Here is a 16126-nt window from a genome sequence, read left to right on the forward strand (position 1 = left end):
ACCAACGCAGAGCCTACGGCGTAGGTTACGCGGCGATGCGCCGTACGCCGTACCCTACGCTGTAGGTTCTGCGTCGATTTAACGCGGAACCATAAATCAGCTCCGGAGCCGGCAGAAATCCCGAAATTTTCAGAGCAAATGTCTTAACAGGCGTAGCTACAACGGTTAGATTTAATCTATTAAACCAACATTTATCTTCCTAAATGATTTATTTCAGCCAGCGGTAATTCTCCACAGAGCTGCAGGTTTCTCCCCGGGACGACGGCGCAGGTTGACCCGGCGATCACGTCTGTTCTCCGGCTGCTGCTGCTGTTACCATGGTAACAGCAGCTGCTGCTGCTCCGAGCCGGCAGCTCTTCTCTGAAACCATCTGATCAAATTTCTTAACAGGCGTTATTTGGATAAACTGAGCCCAGGTTGGGGATCTTAACGATTAAAACTTAATAAAGTGGCATATTAACAGCGCTACAGCTGAAATTAAAACAGCTTTTATCTCTGGGCTTCCTGATATGGTGTGACGTTTGTGCAAACGTAACTACGCAGTCGCTTATGTACCCGAACGTAAACCACGCAGTGACGTAGCAAGCAAAGTTTAGGGGTGGTGCTGAAAAGTAGGAGTAGTGGGAGTATTGGGTTTCTGTTTCTTTTTTAGGGGTAGTGGTAGAAAGTAGGGGGTGTATTAAGAGTTTATCTGCTCCATCTTTTTCAGTCCACATGTATGTTGCCGTGTCAGATTTTAACCATTTAAAGTGATGCACTTAATTGCTTCTCTCAGTAATATCTGTAAAGATATTTTTTTACCCTCAATTCCTTCCGGTATCACCCCTAGTGTTTCCACCGTCGGATCTTTTATGAGATCTAGATTAAATACTGCTGAAAAAACCCCAAACACAACAATCTTCCCAATGCGTATTTAATGTTGAGCATGTCCAGAATATGAGTCTGGTTTTCTATCTGCAGGCCACAGTTTCTCCAGCGTTTATTAGAGTCGGAGCCATTTTGGCCACTATTTCTGGTGTCTGAAAGAACCTGGTTAACCTTCCATTTGTATTCCCTCCACTTATTTGAATTGGTGACTAAAGCTGCGTCTGAAATCCCATCCTTCCAACCTAATAAGCAGTAAAATGAGTGTGTGAGATTTTTTAGTGCGTCTGAAACATTAGTACGTACTCAATAGTATGTACTATCTATGCTCATTCTGGAGAAATGTATTAGTATGGATTGATGGACACTAGCTAAGCAGAAACTTCCCACAATGCAATGCAGCGGTGTTTGGTTGCTAAGTGATACGTATATGTCATAAGTATAATATTATATAATTTCATCTTGTTTTGGCCAGGATAAACAGGAAATGGCGGTGCTACTGCTGCTGTTACCATGGTAACAGCTCCCTGTTACCATGGTAACAGCTGCTGCTGTAACACGTCACTTCCTCCCAACGGCAGGAAGTGACGTGTGCGATTTTAATAGTATCTGAATGAATGCACACTACTGATAATTACTTTGTGTGCCGAACTTAAGTATACTTTTTAGTATACAGGACTGTCTCAGAAAAGTAGAATATTGTGATAAAGTTCTTTATTTTCTGTAATGCAATTTAAAAAAAAAAAAAAAAAAAAAAAAAAAAGTCATCCATTCTGGATTCATTACAAATCAACAGAAATATTGCAATATTATTTTAATATGGCTGATCATGGTTTACAGCTTAAGAAAACTCAAATATCCTATCTCAAAAAATTAGAATATTCTGGGAATCTTAATCTTAAACTGTAAACCATGATCAGCAATATTAAAATAATAAAAGGCTTGTAATATTTCAGTTGATTTGTAATGAATCCAGAATGGATGACATTTTTGTTTTTTTAAATGCATTACAGAAAATAAAGAACTTTATCACAATATTCTAATTTTCTGAGACAGTCCTGTAGTTTACAGTCATAACGGCTGCCGATGGTAAAACAAAGTTATTTATTATCACTCACCAAGGTTTCTTTGGTTTTGAAAACAGACGGGACGGGGATTTGTTCCAGGTTTTCCTTGGTTTTTATTTTCTTCAATATTTATCAAACTCGATCAGCTGTCATGACTTTTTCTGATTAAAATAAGTTATTTACTTTTTTAAAACCAATAATTTATTATTTAAATCATGTTCAAATAACTGCCGATCACTCTAAGTGAAATAAATAATTAAGATTAAGAAAAAAAAAAGATGAAACTCTTTTTTTCTGTTAGTGTTTAGAAAAGCCTGCAGTTCCTTCCTTTGACCACCAGAGGGCAGAATGACGAAGCGCCAAACAAGGATCACACTATAAATACTCCGGAATGAATGAATTTGTTTATTTAGACAAGTATGTTATTTTACAAAACAAAATGAAACAGTAAAATAAACGTTGCTTTTGCTGAAAAGCTGCAGCTGAAACCGAAGCTTCTTCCCTTTTTATTTTTTATCAACTTAAATCTGAAACATTAGCATTAATCCAAACAATGCATAAAGAACACAATAATAAATAAGACAAAATATAAAATTGACGTTTCACATTCTAGAATGTTTTTGTTACTATGCTTTATAGTTATAGTGTTTTATATTTATTTACAATATTTTCATGAACTTGAAGATATAACTGCACATTTTTAGGTTGTTGTCACAACTATTCCATATTTCTCTAGCCTTAATTGACGTCCATCTCTTTTTAATATTAGTTTTTGTCGTCGTCTCAAACATCTCAGGTCGTAGTTTCTTTTATTTGGAATAAATTCTGAATGTAGTTTGGAAGCAGTTTCTGCTTTAAAGGCAAATAAAACAGTTTTCTGCTCTGCTATATCATGGAATTTTTTATTTTAGTAGTATTATCCATCCATCCATCCATCCATTATCTTACCCGCTTTATCCCTTGCGGGGTCACGGGGGTCTGCTGGAGCCTATCCCAGCTCATTTCAGGTGAGAGGCAGGGGTTACACCCTGGACAGGTCACCAGTCCATCGCAGGGCCACATATAGACACACAAACCATGCTCACAACCACACTCACGCTCACACCTACGGGCAATTTTAGAATCATCAATTAACCTAGCATGCATGTTTTTGGACTGTGGGAGGAAGCCGGAGTACCCGGAGAAAACCCACGCAAGCACGGGGAGAACATGCAAACTCCACACAGAAAGGCCCCTGCCGGGCCTGGGAGTCAAACCGGGGACCTTCTTGCTGTGAGGCAACAGTGCTAACCACTAAGCCACCGTGCTTTAGTAGTATTATATATTATATTTATCACATTTACATTAAAACACGGGTCATCTATGACCTGAATGTTTATGTTTGCATTCTGCAGTTACTATGATGTTTTCAGATCAATATTTTATTTTTTCTTCCAGTCTGGACAAGAAAGTAATGAAACTTTATTTATTTTTTTAATCAGAGCTTTACAATCTGAAGATGCTGGAACTGTTACATCCAGTACTGGAGATGAGGGAGGATGAGGGGGACGGCATCCCCCCCTGAAATAAAAACGGTCCAAATCATCCCCCCCTGAAATAAAAACGGTCCAAATCATCCCCCCCTGAAATAAAAACGGTCCAAATCATCCCCCCTGAAATAAAAACAGTCCAAATCATCCCCCCCTGAAATAAAAACGGTCCAAATCATCCCCCCTGAAATAAAAACGATCCAAATCATCCCCCCTGAAATAAAAACGGTCCAAATCATCCCCCCCTGAAATAAAAACGGTCCAAATCATCCCCCCCTGAAATAAAAACGGTCCAAATCATCCCCCCTGAAATAAAAACAGTCCAAATCATCCCCCCCTGAAATAAAAACGGTCCAAATCATCCCCCCCTGAAATAAAAACGGTCCAAATCATCCCCCCCTGAAATAAAAACGGTCCAAATCATCCCCCCTGTAAAACTTCCATCCCCCCTTTCCATCCCTTATGTCATTTCATCAATGCATGTGGTTTTACTGCTATTTCAACATTTAGAGTCATCACCAGAAAAATAACACCAGAAAAATAACTTATTTAACAATTTTCACCTGTTTCAAGTAAATTTTCACTTGAAATAAGTAGAAAAATCTGCCAGTGGAACAAGATTTATCTTCTTATTACAAGCAAAAAAATCTTGTTCCACATGCAGATTTTTCTACTTATTTCAAGTGAAAATCTACTTGAAACAGTTGAAAATTGTTGTTTTTTCCAGTGATGAGTCTTGTTTTAAGTGTAATGAGATTTTTTTTACTAAAATGAGACATTTTAACTAGAAATAAGACAAATATTCTTGTTAAGATTGTGAGTTTTTGCAGTGATCCATGTTACTTATCCTGTGAAGGACAGAGTCATATTGATAAGTTCAGAAAAGTGTTTTTTATTGTTGTGTTTTGATGTATTTGATGTAAGCCCAGTGGATATTTAAAGCTTACAGAAGGCTGCATTTAACTGCTGCTATGTCATTCCTGCAGTATTTCTGCAGGTGTTTTGGTCACTGCTATTATTTGTAATATATTATATTATTTGTAATCAGCACAAATTATCTGTCCCCATATGATAAAATCCATCATCCCCCCTGATTTTATTTTACTACTTTTCCTCAAAATCTCAAAACTTTTATTGATGGATGGATCCATCTCCGGGGCCGTGACCGGAGAGCAGCAGCTGAGTTAAAAGGTCTCTCTGGTGTTTTTCCTGTTGATCTTTATCTCCAGCTCCAGCTGAGCAATCGTCACCTGCAGAGGAACAAAATCCAACAAGTGTTTCACTGAAACGGTAAGAAACACGCCAGACTGGCTTGAACTAAACCACAAAATGCATATCAGTAGGTGTTTAAGTATTTCTGAGCCTAATAATAAAAAAATATATATAAATATATATATATATATATATATATATATATATATATACAAAAAAAATATATGTATTAATAAAATAAATATATGATATATATATATATATATATATATATATATATATATATATATATATATATATATATATATATATATATATATATATATATATATATCATATATATATATATATCATATATTTATTTATATATATTTATTTATATATATATATATATATCTCATATATTTATTTATATTTATTTATATATATATATATATATATATATATATATATATATCATATATTTATTTATATATATTTATTTATATATATATATATATATATATATATATATATCTCATATATTTATTTATATTTATTTATATATATATATATATATATATATATATATATATATATATATATATATATACATATATATATATATATATATACATATATATATATATATATGCCTTAGGTTTACCAACATGGTATTAACCATTAATATACAGGACAGGACAGGACTGTCTCAGAAAATGTGAATATTGTGATAAAGTTCTTTATTTTCTGTAATGCAATGAAATGGTTTACAGTTTAAGAAAACTCAAATATCCTATCTCAAAAAATTAGAATATTCTGGGAATCTTAATCTTAAACTGTAAGCCATAATCAGCAATATTAAAATAATAAAACGCTTGCAATATTTCAGTTGATTCGTAATGAATCCAGAATGGATGACTTTTTTGTGGTTGCATTACGGAAAATCACAATATTCTAATTTTCTGAGACAGTCCTGTATATGCAGAGAAGTTAGAAAGTAAAAAAAAAACATTTCTAGCACATTTGGCGCATGGCAGGACTCTCACACATTACTGAACCTAAATACATGTTTACTTTTAAATACTCCTCTTATCAACAATCCTAACATTTCAAGTCATATTTCTGACAGAACTTTACAAAGTTGGACTGAGAAAGGTATCAAATGATGATTTATATATTAATGGTTTATTTTCCAGTTTTTCTCAACTATCTGAATTATTTGACTTATCAACACATAATTTGTTTAAGTATTTTCAAATAAGAGACTGGATCAAAAACCAATCGCTTGACACATTCCCCAATAAACCTGTAACATCTCCATTGGAAAAACAATTGCTTGATAACAAAATCACATCTATAAAAGGACTAACATCTGTAATCTATAATATTCTTATCAATAACCTACCACTATATCACAGACCTCCAATGAAACTAAAATGGGAAGCAGAACTGGAATGTTCATATGAGGACAAGGATTGGTATACTCTTTTAGAAAAAACACACACTATGCTAATATCCACCAAACACAGACAAATTCAATTCAATATTTTACATCAAATTTACTACACTCCCTATAGATTAAATACATTTAATAGTGCGGTCTCTGCCATGTGCCAAAGATGTAAAATAAACAGTGGAAATCTGCTCCATATGCTCTGGAACTGTCCTATTATAGATACTTTCTGGAAATACGTGATCAAAACAATTTCTGACATTTTAAAATCCCATATTCTTGATCCTAAAGTTTGGATACTGGGAGATATCAGTTCATTAAATATGACTTATCATAAAAAGTACTTCATTCTGCTTGCAGGCACCGCGGCAAAAAATTTTATTTTAAAAAACTGGAAATCAGAAAACCCCCAGGACCCAAACAGTGGATCAATGAACTTGCATCATATAGAACTCCAGAAAATATACTGTATTCCATTAGAAAAAAACCTAGAGACTTTGACCTTATTTGGGGACCTTTTTTGGATTTTTTGCCTTTATTAGGGCCTTCGCACTTGCAGTGCGAAGGCCCTAATGTATTTGCAGGAATTCTTCTTCTTCTTCTTCTTCTTCTTCTTCTTCTTCTTCTTCTTCTTCTTCTTCTTATTGTTCTGACAAAAGGAAGGCCTTTTTGTCCCCCTAAACGTGCCCAAAAAGTCACCAAATTTTGCACGCAAACCAGGCCTGGCAAAAAATGTGATATTTAATGGTTTGCATTAATGGGCGGGACCTAATGGCTCAACAGCGCCCCCTTGAAAACTTTGTGCCTCAAGCCCCACAATACGGTTTGACGTACATGCACGAAAATCGGTACACACCTGTATCATGGCGCAACTGAAAGAAAAGTCTCTTGCCGTCATACCCGAAACCGAACAGGATGTCGGCCATTTTGAATTAATCGTGTCATTTTGGCGAAATTTATGCCATTCCTTCGAGAATTAATTCAGCCCGACCGGTATCGTGAACCCAGGTGTTATACATCAAAATGTGCGTCTCCACCCTGGGACACCACGCATTACTTTTCTCTTTCAAAAGCGTTACCGTGGCGACGCTAGACGCCAAAAAGCGCGCCCACCCTTCATCTGGTCGGTTCAGACAGGAAACATTTTGCGCCTCAAGCCCCATAATACGCTTTGACGTACATGAACGAAAATCGGTACACACCTGTATCATGTCGCAACTAAAAGAAAAGTCTCTTGGAGCCATGGCCGAAACCGAACAGGAAGTCAGCCATTTTGAACATTCTGAATTAATCGCGTAATTTTGGAGCAATATATGCCATTCCTTCGAGAGTTAATTCAGCCCGAACCGTATCGGTAACCCAGATGTGTTATACATCAAAATGTGCGTCTCCATACTGCGACTACACGCATTACTTTTCTCTTTCAAAAGTGTTACCGTGGCGACGCTAGACGCCAACAAGCGCACCCCCCCTTCATCTGATTGGTCCATATTTGATAGTTCTCCAAAAGGCACCAAATTTTACATGCAAGCCAGGCCTGGCGAATAATTTGATATTTCATGGTTTGCATTAATGGCCGTGGCCTAACGGCTCAACAGCGCCCCCTAGAATACTTTTATCAGCCATAACTTTTGAATGGTTTGACATAGGAAGTCGTGGGTGGTGTCATTTCTGATATGCTTATGGGGGGCGGTGGCCGTGAGTGCGAGGGCCCGTTCATCGCTGCTTGCAGCTTTAATTGGACTAATGATCTGAATCATCTACTATATTAATAAATGTGTTTACACAGGACTGGATTATTTAATTATTATTCATTTTTGTTCTAGTATTAATAGACATATGTTAAATGATTTTGAATTATGTAATTTATTGACCATATGAGGGGGGGAATGGGAGAGGGGTGTGCTGTTGTTTTTATTTTAATTTACTCATTTATTTTTTTTTCTTCTTTTTTTTATTTTTTATTTTTCTTCTTTTTTTTTCTCTTATTATTATTTATTTATTTTGGTTAAATTAATGTTATGAAAAGTAAAAAAAAAAGGGGGGGAAATATTGATAATTATATTGTTATTGTAAATCTTGTTTCTTTTTTCCTTTTTTAATGCCCTCAATAAAGATATCTATACAAAAAAAAAAAAAGTATTTCTGAGCCTGTATACTACAACAGTATAATAAAGTCCTGTAATGATGGCTTTCAGTTTTGGTTCCACCCCAAGAATTAAAGTGGCCCCATCTGGTCTCCCCTATGAAACATTTTTGAAGGATCCCCTGCACTCCAACCCAAGGAAAGTTTTATATTTAATGTCTAGACTTAGACAACACTTTTACTTCTTGATAAAACAACTGAAGATGGTAAATCTCATGGGGACTTCTATGACCCTGCAGCAACTCCGCTAACGGTTCTGGTTCCTGTAGTGGGTTTTTGAGGCAAATACAACCTCAGACGACCAACTACATCCAACTTTTTCCTCTACTATTAATTATTTGACACAAAAAGAAACCAAAATGAGCGAAACCTTACGTGGACATCACCAAGACAACTTGTGGGGGGACTCTACTCGCGAGTACCTCAACTCCGGCGCTGCTGCAGGGGTCGTGGTGGGAAACTTTGTCTTAAACCAGCTCTGCTCTGTGTCACTCCTGCACCAGACCTCAGAGACGTGTATTTTTAACCTTTTGCATTTTGGACGCGTACAACTTTATTCTCGTAATTTTACGACTTTATTCTCGCAATTTTACGACTTTATTCTCGCAATTTTACGACTTTATTCTCGTAATTTTACAACTTTATTCTCGTAATTTTACAACTTTATTCTCGTAATATTACGACTTTATTCTCGAAATATTACGACTTTATTCTCGAAATATTACGACTTTATTCTCGAAATATTACGACTTTATTCTCGAAATATTACGACTTTATTCTCGAAATATTACGACTTTATTCTCGAAATATTACGACTTTATTCTCGAAATATTACAACTTTATTCTCGTAATATTACGACTTTATTCTCGCAATTTTACGACTTTATTCTCGCAATATTACGACTTTATTCTCGCAATATTACGACTTTATTCTCGAAATATTACGACTTTATTCTCGAAATATTACGACTTTATTCTCGTAATATTACAACTTTATTCTCGTAATATTACGACTTTATTCTCGCAATATTACGACTTTATTCTCGCAATATTACGACTTTATTCTCGAAATATTACAACTTTATTCTCGTAATTTTACGACTTTATTCTCGCAATTTTACGACTTTATTCTCGCAATTTTACGACTTTGTTCTCGTAATTTTACAACTTTATTCTCGTAATTTTACAACTTTATTCTCGTAATTTTACGACTTTATTCTCGTAATATTACGACTTTATTCTCGAAATATTACGACTTTATTCTCGAAATATTACGACTTTATTCTCGAAATATTACGACTTTATTCTTGTAATATTATGACTTTATTCTCGTAATTTTACGACTTTATTCTCGTAATTTTACAACATTATTCTCGTAATATTACAACATTATTCCCGTAATTTTACGACTTTATTCTCGTAATATTACAACTTTATTCTCGTAATTTTACGACTTTATTCTCGTAATATTACGACTTTATTCTCGAAATATTACGACTTTATTCTCGAAATATTACGACTTTATTCTTGTAATATTATGACTTTATTCTCGTAATTTTACGACTTTATTCTCGTAATATTACAACATTATTCCCGTAATTTTACGACTTTATTCTCGTAATATTACAACATTATTCTCGTAATATTACAACATTATTCTCGTAATTTTACGACTTTATTCTCGTAATTTTACGACTTTATTCTCGTAATTTTACGACTTTATTCTCGTAATTTTACGACTTTATTCTCGTAATTTTACGACTTTATTCTCGTAATATTACAACATTATTCTTGTAATTTTACAACTTTATTCTCGTAATTTTACGACTTTATTCTCGTAATATTACGACTTTATTCTCGTAATTTCCAATTTTTGTATTGTCTTATTTTGGCCCTAATACTCCGTCGTAATAAACTAAACTAAAACCAGGAGTTTTCGGTGTGTGTACTGACGTCTTTGTGACTCAGCTCTTCCCTCAAGCCTCTGATCTCGTCCTGTTGTCTGTAAAACGCCTGCAGGAGCTGAAACACAGAGAGATCTGCAGTCAGGGGCTTTTTCTCCTCTTTTAAATGTTTTAACACAAATCCAGCAGGAATGATGGCAGCCGCCCTCTGACCCCGTGGTCCGTGGTCGGCGGCGGCGTCTCGTCCGGCTGTGGGCGGCGTGGGGCGGTGCAGCGGTGCGTCCACAGGGGCGTCTGCGTCTCGTCCGGCTGCCACCCCGACAGGTCGCTCGGGTCTCCGGGGTATTTGGCGTCCTGGTAGTCGAGCTGCTCCCGGAGGAAAGCCTGGGGGAAAACAGAGAGGACAGAGTTAGGACCAGTACTGGAGTTGAGGGGGGATGAGGGGGGACGGCATCCCCCCTGAAATAAAAACAGTCCAAATCATCCTGAAATAAAAATGGTCCAAATCATCCCCCCCTGGAATAAAAACGGTCCAAATCATCCTGAAATAAAAATGGTCCAAATCATCCCCCCCTGAAATAAAAACGGTCCAAATCATCCTGAAATAAAAACGGTCCAAATCATCCTGAAATAAAAACGGTCCAAATCATCCTGAAATAAAAATGGTCCAAATCATCCCCCCTGAAATAAAAACGGTCCAAATCATCCCCCCTGGAATAAAAACGGTCCAAATCATCCTGAAATAAAAACGGTCCAAATCATCCCCCCCTGGAATAAAAACGGTCCAAATCATCCTGAAATAAAAATGGTCCAAATCATCCCCCCCTGGAATAAAAACGGTCCAAATCATCCCCCCTGAAATAAAAACGGTCCAAATCATCCTGAAATAAAAACGGTCCAAATCATCCTGAAATAAAAACGGTCCAAATCATCCTGAAATAAAAACGGTCCAAATCATCCTGAAATAAAAATGGTCCAAATCATCCCCCCTGAAATAAAAACGGTCCAAATCATCCCCCCTGGAATAAAAACGGTCCAAATCATCCTGAAATAAAAACGGTCCAAATCATCCTGAAATAAAAACGGTCCAAATCATCCTGAAATAAAAATGGTCCAAATCATCCCCCCTGAAATAAAAACAGTCCAAATCATCCCCCCCTGGAATAAAAACGGTCCAAATCACCCCCCCCTGAAATAAAAACGGTCCAAATCATCCCCCCCTGAAATAAAAACGGTCCAAATCATCCCCCCCTGAAATAAAAACGGTCCAAATCATCCCCCCCTGAAATAAAAACGGTCCAAATCATCCCCCCTGAAATAAAAACGGTCCAAATCATCCCCCCTGAAATAAAAACGGTCCAAATCATCCCCCCCTGAAATAAAAACGGTCCAAATCATCCCCCCCTGGAATAAAAACGGTCCAAATCACCCCCCCCTGAAATAAAAACGGTCCAAATCACCCCCCCCTGAAATAAAAACTGTCCAAATCATCCCCTCTGAAATAAAAACGGTCCAAATCATCCCCCCCTGAAATAAAAACGGTCCAAATCACCCCCCCCTGAAATAAAAACGGTCCAAATCATCCCCCCCTGAAATAAAAACGGTCCAAATCATCCCCCCTGAAATAAAAACGGTCCAAATCATCCCCCCCTGAAATAAAAACGGTCCAAATCATCCCCCCTGAAATAAAAACGGTCCAAATCATCCCTGTCTTCTCCACTAGTTGCAGACGTTTTTGCTGATATTTTACCACCCAGTGAGAGTACGGGGGTCCAGTGGGGAAGTGACATCAACGCAGACCCTCTATTCAGTGAGAACAATGAAAAACCACGTAGCACAATCAGATCAGATCAGCGGTGTACCAGCTCCACGAGGTCCTGATGATGGTCCGTTACGGCACCAGAACCAAAACCAGGACCCGAACCCGTCTGGAACCGGGCGGAGCTCAGAACCCTGACCTGCCCGCGCGCCGCCGGGGCTTCTGGGTAAGGGTTTTCTACCCGAACCTCAGGCTTCATTGACATCAGCACCGGACCTGTTGGAGGAATGAGAGGAGAGGCCTGTGGCAGCAGGAAAGATCGTCAAGAAAACTACAAAACCTCAACCTACAACCTCAGGGGGCAGTTTAATTGTTAAGTTCGTAACAGAAACACTGAAGAGATTCTGTATTTTTTATATATATATATATATATATATATATATATATATATATATATATATATATATATATATATATATATATATATATATATTAGCAGAGCAAGGCGGTTCTAACAGAGCATTCCTGAACATACAATTTGTCATTATATGGGCCAAAACATTTATATTTGTGCACCAAAACATTATTATGTAAGAAAAAGCTAAAATGACCAGGGACATTATTATTAGCCCCCTTTAAGAAATTACCATGTATTAAGTCATCACACAAGCCACTTTTATGCAGTGATTTGCTTAACCTTCACAGGTGATGTGCATAAAGGTAATCAGGTCAAACAGGTGATTGCACTCAATTCAGTTAAGTTAATTAACTCAAGCCAAAACATGGTATAAAAGCCTCATTATGGAGCTGGCAGTTGAGGAAGCAACATGCCAAAAACAAAGGAGATCAGTGTGGACCTCAGAATAAGAATGATAGATGCCCACAAAGCAGGGGAGGGATATACGAAGATATCCAACCGTTTCCAGGTGTCAAGGACTGGAGTGAGAGGCATCATTCAATGCTCCAAAGAGAGCAACACAGTGCAGAACAAGCCTGGCAGAGGTAGAAAGAGAAAGATTTCAGAGAGACTGGAGAGGAAACTGGTGAGAGACGTGTCTAGAGACCCCAGATTAACTTCCAAGGCGCTGGCAAATGACTTGGCCACATCAGGAATCATTGTCTCGAAGAAGACCATAACTAGAGCTCTGCACAGGAATGACCTACGAGGGTGCAGACCAAGAAAAACACACTTTTGAGGAAGAGGCACCTTCAAGCCAGACTTCAGTATGCTCGAGACAACCTGGAGAAAGATTATTCATACTGGAAGCGTGTCTTATGGTCTGACGAGACTAAACTAGAGCTCTTTGGCCACAGGGACACTGCTTACGTTTGGAGAAAAAAAGGACAGGCATTCAACCCAAAGAACACCATCCCCACAGTGAAGCATGGTGGTGGGAGTATTATGCTGTGGGGATGCTTCAGTGCATCTGGAACAGGAAATCTTGTCAAGGTGGATCGAATCATGAATAAAGAAAAATATATGGCTATTTTGAAAGAGAACCTTAGGCAGTCAGCTGTGAAACTGGGTCTGAGACGTCACTTCATCTTCCAACATGACAAGGATCCTAAACACACCTCCCTCTTGGTGAAGAACTATCTCCAGACGACCAAAGTGAATGTCATTGAATGGCCTGCACAAAGCCCTGACTTAAATCCAATAGAAAATCTGTGGGGTGACCTAAAGAAACATGTCCATGCCGGGCACCCATCAAATCTAGAGGAACTGGAGAGATTTGCCAAAGAAGAATGGGCCAGGATTCCTCAACTGAAGTGTGAGAGACTTGTTGTAAACTACAACAAATGTCTGCAGGCAGTAATACAGCAAAAAGGATACACAATTGACTATTAGGGTGTGGGGGGCTAATAATTTTGACCCTGGTAGTTTTTGTGTTTTGTACAATATCTTAATTTCTGAGTGGAATATAAAATAGTGTAAGCATCCAAAATAAAACTACGAAGTCTAAAAAAAGCTGTGTTCAGTTTATTTTGCTCTGGTTAATATCACTTAGAAAACAAGCACTATTTTGTAAGGGGGCTAATAAAATTGTCCTCAACTGTGTATATGTGTATATATATATATATATATATATATATATATATATATATATATATATGTGTATGTATGTATTTGTATTATGTTTTTTCACTTTTTTGTACGCTTTTTTATGCACGTTTGAAATAAAAATCTTCAAATGAAATCCCTGAACGGAGTATTGATCCGGACCTCTGTCGACCCCCAGCAGCCAGTCCCGGGTCGTCACGGCCGCCTGGTTTCCTGCTGTCATCGGGTACAGATCCTCCTGGAAAACCCCCGTCTGGACGGAAGCAGCAAACGCATCATTCATGCCGTGTGTTTCTTTAAAGGAAACGTAACCACGGGGGCTTGTCAGAACCTTTTTCCGCGGTACGATCATGGACAGCGGCTCCACCAGGTCTTTGATGAGAATCAGGCGATAAAACCTGAACACTTCACAAATGGACACGTCCAGTCCACGCTTTGGCATCACTCCTAAAAGATGTCAGGAAGAAGAAGAAGACGCTTTTTATGTTTCTATCCTCAGTCATTTGTCCATTAGATGTTGTTATTTTTGGTTTATTTATAGGATCCCCATTAGCTGATGTCGGAACATCAGTTCTAATATTCTTCCTGGGGTCGCCTGTGCAATTTTAACACAACATAGTCCACACATACACACATGTATCGCTGTTACAGGTCACTGTAACACCGAGGAATCATACAGCACTGTCTCAGAAAACTAGAATATTGTGATAAAGTTCTTTATTTTCTGTAATGCAATTAAAAAAACAAAAATGTCATCCATTCTGGATTCATTACAAATCAACTGAAATACAGTTTAAGATTAAGATTCCCAGAATATTCTAATTCTTTGAGATAGTATATTTGAGTTTTCTTAAACTGTAAACCATGATCAGCAATATTAAAATAATAAAAGGCTTGCAATATTTCAGTTGATTTGTAATGAATCCAGAATGGATGACATTTTAGTTTTTGTAATTGCATTACAGAAAATAAAGAACTTTATCACAATATTCTAATTTTCTGAGACAGTCTTGTAAAAGTTTTTTTTTTTATCCATTTAACCCTTTTTCTGTCTTCGGGTCAAAATGACCTAATTCTCCTTTCCTTCCTCCTTCCTTCCTTCCTTCCTTCCTTCCTTCCTTCCTTCCTTCCTTCCTTCCTTCCTTCCTTCCTTCCTTCCTTCCTTCCTTCCTTCCTTGCTTCCTTCCTTCCTTCCTTTTTTTCTCCCTTCCTTCCTTCTTTTCTCCCTTCCCTCCTTCTTTTCTCCCTTCCTTCCTTCCTTCCTTCTTTCCTCCTCCTCTTTCCTTCCTTCCTTCCTTCTTTTCTCCCTTCCTTCCTTCCTTCCTTCTTTTCTCCCTTCCTTCCTTCCTTCTTTCCTTCCGTCCTTCCTTCCTTCCTTCCTTCCTTCCTTCCTTCCTTCCTTCCTTCCTTCCTTCCTTCCTTCCTCCTCCTCTTTCCTTCCTTCCTTCCTTCCTTCTTTTCTCCCTTCCTTCCTTCCTTCCTTCTTTTCTCCCTTCCTTCCTTCCTTCTTTCCTTCCGTCCTTCCTTCCTTCCTTCCTTCTTTCCTCCTGCTCCTTCCTTCCTTCCTTCCTTCCTTCCTTCCTTCCTTCCTTCCTTCCTCCCTTCTTCCCTTCCGTCCTTCCTTCCTTCCTTCCTTCCTTCCTTCCTACTTTTCTCCCTTCCTTCTTTCCTTCCGTCCTTCCTTCCTTCTTTTCTCCCTTCCTTCTTTCCTTCCTTCCTTCCATCCTTCCTTCCTTCCTTCCTTCTTTTCTCCCTTCCTTCTTTCCTTCCGTCCTTCCTTCCTTCCTTCCTTCCTTCCTTCCTTCCTTCCTTCCTTCCTTCCTTCCTTCCTTCCTTCCTTCCTCCCTTCTTTCCTTCCTTCCGTCCTTCCTTCCTTCCTTCCTTCCTTCTTTTCTCCCTTCCTTCTTTCCTTCCGTCCTTCCTTCCTTCCTTCCTTCCTTCCTTCCTTCCTTCCTTCCTTCCTTCCTTCCTTCCTTCCTTCCTTCCTTCCTTCCTTCCTTCCTCCAGCTTAAGAAAACTCAAATATCCCATCTCAAAAAATTTGAATATTCTGAGAATCTTAATCTTAAGCTGTAAGCCATGATCAGCAATATTAAAATAATAAAAGGCTTGCAATATTTCAGTTGATTTGTAATGAATCCAGAATGT

The 16126-nt window shown here is 37.8% G+C and overlaps 1 protein-coding gene across 1 annotated transcript in view; it reads right to left on the reverse strand.

The window, feature by feature from the left end:
- Window positions 1-4573: 4573 nt before the first annotated feature.
- Window positions 4574-16126, reverse strand: part of LOC133420924 (coronin-2B-like) — a 30674-nt gene continuing 19121 nt past the window's right edge. Inside the window, exons 8-13 of the mRNA XM_061710805.1 lie at window positions 14310-14425; window positions 14141-14231; window positions 12020-12192; window positions 10371-10541; window positions 10207-10275; window positions 4574-4710 (exon numbers count right to left, since the gene is read on the reverse strand). Of these exons, the coding sequence (XP_061566789.1) occupies window positions 4645-4710; window positions 10207-10275; window positions 10371-10541; window positions 12020-12192; window positions 14141-14231; window positions 14310-14425 (686 nt within the window). The 3' untranslated portion in view covers window positions 4574-4644. The remainder of the gene's footprint in view (window positions 4711-10206; window positions 10276-10370; window positions 10542-12019; window positions 12193-14140; window positions 14232-14309; window positions 14426-16126) is intronic.

This window comes from Cololabis saira, chromosome 20, assembly GCF_033807715.1.
Source record: "Cololabis saira isolate AMF1-May2022 chromosome 20, fColSai1.1, whole genome shotgun sequence".
NCBI lineage: Eukaryota > Metazoa > Chordata > Actinopteri > Beloniformes > Belonidae > Cololabis > Cololabis saira.